The following is a 9,004-nucleotide window of genomic DNA, read 5'->3' on the forward strand; positions in this document are numbered from 1 at the left end:
TTTGGCAACTTACCAATTGAGTCCTTATATTTCGATACAAGAAAAGAAAACGAAAAATACCATATTAAAAGAGAATACTTCTAATAGTTCTAAAACACTATAGAGAGCCTTATACAATTTCCACATCTCATTGTTCAAAACCTTCATACAGTTTCTGGTTTTGCATAAAGGTAAGAGAAAAACACAGAAGAAAATGTCTGTTCAAGTACTTTATGATCATATAAAATTATTAAGAAAAGAAGCCTCTTCTTTATTTAAAAAAATTGCTGAATGATTTCTTGCAATGATCAATTTTCAAACATGACAATCCTTTTTGAGAAAAACCTGAAATCAAGCTTTAGGTGTAATAATTGATATTTTTCATTTTTATATTTTTTGAAAATTAAAATTTATGGTATCTTGAATTAGGCTAGAGAATGCCGGACATGCAGGGGCTTGTGAATGAGTTGATTGACAAGCTTAAAAAACGGCGAGTAGTAGAAAAATATTCTGAAGCTTCCTCTGTTTTATAGTTTTTGCCATTTTTTTTTTGAATTCTTTGCCTGTTAGTGATGGATTGATTAATGGGCTGTCTTTCGTTTTGGTTTTAATGTTAATACGTTGGCAGAAAGGTGAAGGGATCACTGGAAACTCCTTTGCAGACTGCAGAGCTGCTGAGGTCTGTGATTTCTGTACAAAAACTTCCTCCTACAAATAAGGCTGCAGCATTGATTAACGCTGTGAGGGATGTAGGGGAGAAGTTGATTGCTGCAAACCCTGTTGGTGAGCCTCTTGCTAGCTTCTGTCGTAAATGAGCTTCTTCTTAGTGGTTGATTGGATATGTAAGCAAGAATTCAGTTGAACTCAACGTGACAGCACTAAATTAGCGTTGAACTATAGTTACCAATAATAGTTTTTGGTTGATTGTTGCGTAGGAAATGTTCAAATGAATGTAATTTAATTGGACACAAAGAACTGAATTTAGTGATGGATTGTTGTTACTCGTTGGTAACTTTTGCTTCATTGATTTTTATTAGTAACATGTCATTGTTGCAGAATGCTTGTTGAAAATTCATTTCTTTGGCTAGTATTGCATCTGGGACTTCTGCTTGTAGATTAGTTGCTTTTCTTTAGAAGTTTGCAAGCGTTTGAAAAGGGATCTCCAGCCTCTGTATCGTACCCTGTTAGAAGGCAGATATATAAGACGTGTAACGTTCTGCTTGCTGTGTAAAACTGGAAACATTTTGTAAACATAGAAATCAACCTCAAAATTGGATTTTCGATCCTTTCCTTTCAAGTGCCTTGCTCGTTGACCACCTAATCGCTCAGTACCTCTTTTCTTCTTCAATTTCAGAAGTATACAGAATTTTCAATGTGAATTTGTGCAATTTCTGGTTTGCTGGTTAGAAGTCAAACTTTTGTGTTTGCCCCGCGGCAAGTATCATGTTTTAAGAACTTTGAATTGAATTGCAGAACTTTCTGTTGGGAATGTTATTAGACGCGTCCTTCATATTATTAGAGAGGAGGATTTATCCCCATCAAGTGATGAAGCTGGGGATAATGAGGAGGAAATCACTTGGCTCAGAGACAATACTGCTCCATATGTTGCTGAAATTATACGCCCTCCATTACTGCACATGCTTCATACCTTTTCATCTGCCGAGGAAAAATCCAAATGTTAGGCTTGCAACCCTTTACATTTGAGTGTTTTTTATCAAGTGTAGGAAACTTGATTTGGATTACACATAATAATCCCTTTTTTTTTTTTCCTGTTTTTCATCTCAGCTTATATATTTGGAAGGAGCAGGAAGCTAAAGCATGATGTCATTGAGGCAATTAATATGTTAATCGAAGATGTTAATATCTGTTATGAACTAATTGCAGAGCAGGCAGTTGAGCATATTCATCACAAGTAGTTATCGTTGAATCTTTGCTCAAGTTGATATGTTGATTTGCTTTGCTTGTTCTGCTCTACTTATATTTGCATATGTTATTCGTTCCTGTTTGGTAATCGTCCCGGAACATCAATGTGAGGTGACAAAATTCTAGTTCTTAAGAATTGCCAAGTCAATGAAATTCCAAGCTCTTTCTTTCTGTTGCTTATATCTGGGGCTGACTAACAAACTGATCCTTCTTGGATTCATGCATGTCATAAATGATCATAGGAAAGTTATGGCATTTCTTTTCCATTGTAGATAGGGTTTAGGATTTGTATGTCGAAAGCATCTATCATCTTGCTAGATTACATTTTTACATGAACTAGGCGATTCTGCTACCGATCATGGATAAGAAACTTCCTAACCAGAGTATGTTTGCCAACTTGATGAAGGAAATGTTTCTTGAATTATTAGTAATTTCAGCAGTTTGAACTGGGTTGAGAACAAGGTTCAAAGACTCGGTCGAGTCATCACTAGAACGGAGCTTTCCGATCCAATACCGGGACGAGATAACGAATCGCCGAGAACTCGTTCGAGACGTCTCCGCGACAGATAAAAACGGCCGAGTCGTCCCGAGTCAACCCGAGTCAACTCAAAATTTTATTTATTTTTTGCTATTTTTAAATTATTTTTATTTATCATATTTTTTGTAATTTTTAGAATATTAAATATTTTAAAATTTTGCGTCTTGCCGAGACCACGACCAATATACCGAGACCGATATAGAACGGTCTGAGCCGCAACCGCAACCGCGACCGCGACTTTGAACCATGGTTGAGAATGTTTCAAATCTTCTAAATTTTGTAGGCAGATACATGTCTAGAAATTCGGTCCCATAAAGATTTTTTTTTTTTTTTCATATATTGTGAATTAGGAGCATTAGTTTTTAACCATTTCCTCTGATTCCAGTGAAACGATATTGACCCTGGGTTGGTCTAGAACTGTATTGGAATTCTTACTTGCTGCGAAGGACAAAAAACGTTCATTTCATGTTTTTGTAGCTGAAGGTGCCCCAAGGTCTGTGACTTTTAAGCTCATCTTATCTGTAAAGTGGCAGACAATGGATGATACTCTTAATCTTCATAACATTATGTGCATATGTTATGCATCAGGTGCCATGGCCATGCTCTTGCACAAGAGCTTGTTGGAAGAGGTTTAAAAACTACAGTAATTGCAGATGCTTCAGTTTTTGCAATGATTTCTCGTGTAAACATGGTAACTTTTGGGTTGTCATTTCTTTTGAGTTTTAGTGTAGATAATAGTCGTGTGGCATTATACACTCTTAACCACAAGTTTTATGAAGGTTATAGTTGGAGTTCATGCGGTGATGGCCAATGGCGGTGTCATTGCTCCTGTTGGCATGGATATGGTCGCACTTGCTGCTCAGAAGTTTGCTGTTCCAGTTGTTGTCGTTGCTGGCATTCACAAGGTACATCATGCAAAAGCATTAGTGTGGTGCTTCCAAACTTCTTGATCATTAGATCTCCGTAATCAATGAGAACAATTTGCCAATTTTTTTCCCATAAAACCTTGCTCATTGTGATCTTTTATGGAGTATCTATTAGAGCATCCACAGCGCAGTGCAATAGAGGGTATAATGGCTCCCCATAACACCGTGCCATGGAGATTACACGCATAATATCCATTATGCGTGTAATCCATGATGCCGTGGGACTCATAATCATTTTTAAAATAATTCTAACCAACAACGTTCATAACCAATTTTAGCTCTAACGGTAAATTTGCCAGCAACGTTCATAGAAAAAGATATATTATTCAAACTTAAAAATTAATAATATCATTTTTAGAAAATAAAAAATTCAAAAGGTAAAAAATTTAATGAAAGTTAGTACTTTATTTTTTTAAAATAACAAAATTATTTTTAAAAATTACTTTATTTATTTATGGGATATGAGTTATGCATTATTGAAATAAATATTTGATTTAATTGTGGATCTATGCTATTACACCTTATGGAGTGTAATTCATTGTGAGTGGAAGTGTAATAAAAGAGGAAAAAGTGAAATACTGATGTGACATGTGGATTACACTCCATGAGAGGTGTAATAACATTGTGGATGCCGTTACGGAGAATCCCTTGTTCAATTTCAGCTCCATAGCTACGTTTTGTGTGTGCTTTTCTGAAAGACCTGCTTAGTGTAGACCATCTTTTGTCACATCATTGCAGTTGCGCCCACTGTATCCGGAAAATCCTGAGGTATCATTAAACGACATGAGATCGCCATCAGAACTGCTGGAGTTGGGAAAGTTCTCCGATTGCATGGATTTTGGAAGCGTAGATGGTGCTCCTCTCGTTCATGTGGCCAATCCTGTGTTCGATTATGTGCCGCCAGAACTTGTCAGTCTAGTTATTACTGACATGTAAGCCTGCCATGCTTTACCATGTTTCAGTTCATCTAGTCCTTGCTGAACTGATCAGACCTGATACATACAAACTTTGACATCTGATTCTAGTTTGGAAAACCTATAACAAGTTTTACCCTTTATTAGCTTCTTGTCACCCATCTTTTAATCAAATGATCTAACTGATGCACTCTAATGATCATATCTTGATTTCAGAGGAGGGCATAAGCCATCATATATATACAGGCTAATTGCTGACTACTACTCCAGCCAAGATTATGTACGTTATGGGAGGGATGCTTTATTGTAAGTTTCTTCTATTTTGGTGTCTTTAAGCTTCATATATATCCTTCTGAATTGGAAGAATGCCTTTTGGTCACGACACATACCTTCTTGGTTTTTTTTTTAATTTTCAGCAAACTCTGAAATATTGGCATCATCATTTCCAAAATGAAGCTTCAATTATTCCAATTCGGGGAAAGATGGCAAGGGATTTTCTGTTTTCATCAATGTACTTCAGTGGCTGTTCGTGAAATGACAAACTCACTTGCAGGGAGTTCTTTTAATGAGTTAATGCTTCAATTCTCAAACTATTGAATGTACGGTTTTGTGTAGAATAGAAATTAGTCATTGTAAGATAGGTTGAATGTGGCTTCAGCGGCCAAGAAGGGAACCAAACAACCTCTGCTAATTTGCCTTGACCTCATGCACCTCATGACTCTAGCACGAGGCTCTAATATCTTCTCAACATTGCATGGTGGAGGCAAAAGGCACATTCTTGACTCTTGAGAAGGGCTCAAAACCAAGGTTGTGGATGTAATTCGGAAAATTATTGGGCAGAAGGTCTTCTTCTATCTTGCAGTTTCATGCGAAGAGCTTCAAGTCCAACTCAAGAGTGAAATAACCAATTCTCAAGCTGAAGTATGTGCACCGTAGGCTGATTTTACCAATTGAAAGTAATGAAAATACAAGTTGGCCTGAAATTTATTGCGTGAGCATCCGCAGGGCAGACACAGGATCTAAAACTTGTATCGACTTTTGTCATGAGCCATACTGCACTCTCCAAATTTGGCAAACATTTTCTTTGGTCATGTGGGGAAGCAAAACATGTCAAAAAAATGCAATAAGTTGGATTGGATTTTCCACTGCTTCACGGAATATCAATGTTTAGCACTGAAAATGCTAGGACAACATTACAATCCTGTTTTAACCTTATTCCTTGCTAAGATTGATCCCCGCCTTCTTGGCAACAGCATCCAATCCATTTTTCTCTATTGTCTTCATAGCTTTAGTTGACAAGCGAAGTTTAACATAGCGTTTCCCAGCCTCCCACCAAACTCTTTTGTACTGCAGATTCACGAACTGTAATCTCTTTGTCTTGTGGTTTGAATGAGATACCTTGTTTGCCTTGTTGGATTTCTTTCCTGTTAAGGGACACACTCTCTCTGCAAATACAATAAATACCAACATTTCAACTTTTTTTTTGAGGAAGCTATGCACGAACCTTTCAGGCAAGAGTCCAGAATTCTCTAAGTAATAATTAAAACAAATGAAGCATGCAGTGTCATATATAGCAGTGACCCCAAGAACTTATTTGTATAGACAGGAATAACAGGAGTCTGGACCATTTTTTTTCCTTGCATTTTCACTAGAATTAGCAAAAGGATAGTGCAATCAAGCAATATGTGTTGACTAATGCTGTTCAAGTATATTAATCTAACTCCCTGAACTGAGTTTCTTCTGCTATTTAACAATATTATGCAAGCATCATGAAGCCGAACGCTAAAGAAGATGAGCATAGAGAAAGCTTAAGTCTTGATTGTATAGAGTAATCATCCATAAAGCTACTAGCCAACTAGGTACTACAAGCTAAACAAGCATCTTGATTCCTTGACAAGTTTAATCTCCATATTCATATAATTTACATCTTAACACGACAGCAAAATGATGCTAACATAAAATCCAAAAGAACTGACAAGATAAAGAATTCAGCATCTCCCTAACCACTTGGTTTCCCACAAAACTAGATACAAGCTACCATACACCTCAGTTTCCGCAGATTTTATGATCATGGATATTATAATATCTCCACAGACTGTTAAAATTTCCTTCTTCAATTAGAAGGCAAATGCTTCTCCTTATGACAAACATCAACCACCCTGTTTCCACAAATTAATGGTCGCATAATGCACATTTGAGTGACAGTTGTTGGCAACAAGGTCCTCTAAAAAAGCTACTTAGAAGTTCAGCATCCATAGTTTAATTCATTGACGCAAAAAAGTTTGCAGAGATTAGTCTCCTGTGTTTGTACTATTAGCGTAAGTTAAAATAATCTGATGTACAATGCACATGGATTCCTTGATTGCATATCATCAAATCATTGGCTCTCTGAAAATACAAAACTTAGCTCAAATAGTCGAGTCAAACATGCCAATGCAGAATGTGGTTATCCAAAGACAACGAACAATATTCACCAGTCATTTTCACAAGCAGTTTTGCTTCTTTGTCACGCTCATGTGAATCACTCTCGTAACTCCTAACACTAATTTGTTCACTTTTGAATGTTAAACCCGCTAGGAATTCCCCTCCTAAACCCACCTGAATCACCTTCCCCAACTGTCTTTTACATTTAAAGCTTAAACTCTGAAATGAAGAAGAGTTTTTGCATCAACCCAACCAGAATCTTCCGTGATATCTAAACCACATATAATCCCAAATTGCTCATAATATTGCACTTCTCTCATGAAGCACTCGTTAACTGAAGCTTCTTGTATCATCAAATAGTATTCGTCTCACAAAAAACTTGTATCAACAATTCTGAACAATGTCAACCATCCTAATAATTTACATACACCATCCGCAGTCAAGGACAGAGGATATTTGTCGTCTTCACCCCATCTATCAAACAGATAGATATACAGAAAAACATTCTCCAATTTACATCGCAGTAGTCTAAATGCAAAAAAAAACTAGTAGTCATACTACTGCAATTGTCCAGTACTACAATATAAGCATGTTTAAGCTTTCCTTCTAATATAAATTTTGCCAAAAAGGTTCCATATTTAATATTATCTTAACAGGGGCTATAATTACGAAGTAAATCTTCTACATTCCCCCAAACCTACCTTACCACATAGAACATTAACCTAAGCACTAAGCAAACAAGCAATTATTGATCAAAAAATGACAAAAAAATTTAACAAGAGCCCAACAGCAGAAATCAAGCAAATACCCAAAAATGTAAAAAGAGGAAAAACGAAAATAAAAACAATAATCCACAAGAAAAAATGCTTAAAAGACACAAGAGCCACAAGAGGAAGCGTGAAATTTACTTGCCACAGGCTGAAGAGAAGGCCTAAAAGGAACAGAAAGGGCTGTTGAAGGCAGCTTAAACTGATTGGGATCGCAAGAAATCTTGATGCCATTCAACTGGGAAGTTACAAAGCCCAGCTCTGAACCCACTGCTTTCATGGAAGCCTTGACGAGTGGCCTATTTGCAGCCATGACTGCCTGTGAGCCCACTGCCAGTCCTCCTATCGTTGCTGTAATAGTTGTAGCCATTTTTGGGGGGATTCTTGAAACTCTGTATCTCTGAGTTTATCTTCCACTCTTCTCTGATTCTTGAATATACTTTTATGCTGCAAGAAACTCTCTGCTTTGCTATTACTGCTATTGTACTGGGAGGATAATGTTAGTCATTTGTGGGTGTTTTGTTTGGGTACTGCAACTTTGTTTTCTGGCCTCTGGTTTTGTAAACAAGGTATTTACAATTCAGACTTCAATTATTGGTGAATGTGATATAGACCCTCGAGTATTTTCTGATAGCCCCAAAAAAAAAAGGGAATTAAAAATATTTCTTTTAAAATAATTCTTTTTCAAAGACTGGGCAAATGACTAAAATTCAAAAAAAAAAATGCATTGAGAATATAATTAGATTCCTTAACAAAATTTGCTTCAAAAGTGGCATATGGATTTATGAGTAAGGATCTATTCTCACAAATGCTTAATTCAAAAATTGCCTCAATAATCTATTTTTGTGTAAATCCAAATTCCACCTTATTACTTGCTTACATTTCTATGTTTGGCTGTCATATTATTGCTCCAATTTGCTAGTGAAAAAAAAAAAAAGAGAACATATTGTGAAATCTTGTTCCTTGGAGTACCTTATTTTCCTTAATTTGCTGGCATCTTTGGATGAATAGGAATATAATATTGTCTGAAAGTCACAACAGGCCGTTGAATTCACCTGATTTTTGTATTAATGTTTGCTGAATTTTTTATCTGAGGCCCTGGGATGATTAATCTGTTATGATACATGAGACTCAGGTTGGGAACCATCTCTTCACTGCAGTGATACGGCTCCGTTTGAATTCATCATTTTTTGAAAAATAAGTTTTGTTAGGTTCAATATCACAGTAATACACAAATAAAAACAATCTTAAAAACACCAAAAATAACCTCAAAAAAACAACTTCATCTACAGTAAAAAGTTTTCACCTGCAGTGCTATAGTAAAATATTTCAAAAACACACCCTATAAACAGTTAATCCGAACGAAAATTTTTCCAGACTGAGCAGTAGAGATGAGAATTGGAAAATGTGATGAACTCCATGGGTAAACACCACATATACGTGCAACGATGGTATTAATGTGTGAATATGCACGTATTTTTGTGTGTGTGTGTGTCTGAAATTTATGCCTATGTTCAGAATAAAAAGACACCC

The 9,004-nt window shown here is 36.2% G+C and overlaps 2 protein-coding genes across 2 annotated transcripts; one reads left to right on the plus strand and one right to left on the minus strand.

Moving 5' to 3' along the window:
- Positions 1–416: 416 nt before the first annotated feature.
- Positions 417–4,763, plus strand: LOC113765840 (translation initiation factor eIF-2B subunit beta-like). The gene is made up of 10 exons (XM_027310087.1): positions 417–473; positions 612–762; positions 1,453–1,656; positions 1,765–1,891; positions 2,826–2,933; positions 3,029–3,131; positions 3,220–3,345; positions 4,105–4,298; positions 4,497–4,586; positions 4,697–4,763. Exons 1-10 carry the CDS (start codon positions 417–419, stop codon positions 4,704–4,706), a joined length of 1,170 nt encoding a protein of 389 aa, XP_027165888.1. The 3' UTR covers positions 4,707–4,763.
- A 537-nt stretch (positions 4,764–5,300) lies between these two features.
- On the minus strand, positions 5,301–8,002 carry LOC113765323 (50S ribosomal protein L28, chloroplastic). The gene is made up of 2 exons (XM_027309460.1): positions 7,613–8,002; positions 5,301–5,725 (listed from the first exon to the last, which is right to left on the minus strand). The coding sequence occupies exons 1-2, from the start codon at positions 7,839–7,841 to the stop codon at positions 5,493–5,495; spliced, it is 462 nt and encodes a 153-aa protein (XP_027165261.1). The 5' UTR covers positions 7,842–8,002; the 3' UTR covers positions 5,301–5,492.
- Positions 8,003–9,004: the final 1,002 nt, after the last annotated feature.

The sequence above is a fragment of the Coffea eugenioides genome, chromosome 3 (genome assembly GCF_003713205.1).
Source record: "Coffea eugenioides isolate CCC68of chromosome 3, Ceug_1.0, whole genome shotgun sequence".
Classification (NCBI taxonomy): Eukaryota; Viridiplantae; Streptophyta; class Magnoliopsida; order Gentianales; family Rubiaceae; genus Coffea; species Coffea eugenioides.

What these genes read in the sequence shown, in the direction of transcription:
- LOC113765840 (XM_027310087.1), top strand. Translation starts at nt 417, where the DNA reads ATGCCGGACATGCAGGGGCTTGTGAATGAGTTGATTGACAAGCTTAAA. An exon ending in TGCCGAGGAAAAATCCAAAT is followed by an intron (nt 1,657 to 1,764) that starts GTTAGGCTTGCA and finishes TTTTCATCTCAG; the next exon opens with CTTATATATTTGGAAGGAGC. An exon ending in AGTCTAGTTATTACTGACAT is followed by an intron (nt 4,299 to 4,496) that starts GTAAGCCTGCCA and finishes TCTTGATTTCAG; the next exon opens with AGGAGGGCATAAGCCATCAT.
- LOC113765323 (XM_027309460.1), bottom strand. Translation starts at nt 7,841, where the DNA reads ATGGCTACAACTATTACAGCAACGATAGGAGGACTGGCAGTGGGCTCA. An exon ending in TTCTCTTCAGCCTGTGGCAA is followed by an intron (nt 5,726 to 7,612) that starts GTAAATTTCACG and finishes TTGTATTTGCAG; the next exon opens with AGAGAGTGTGTCCCTTAACA.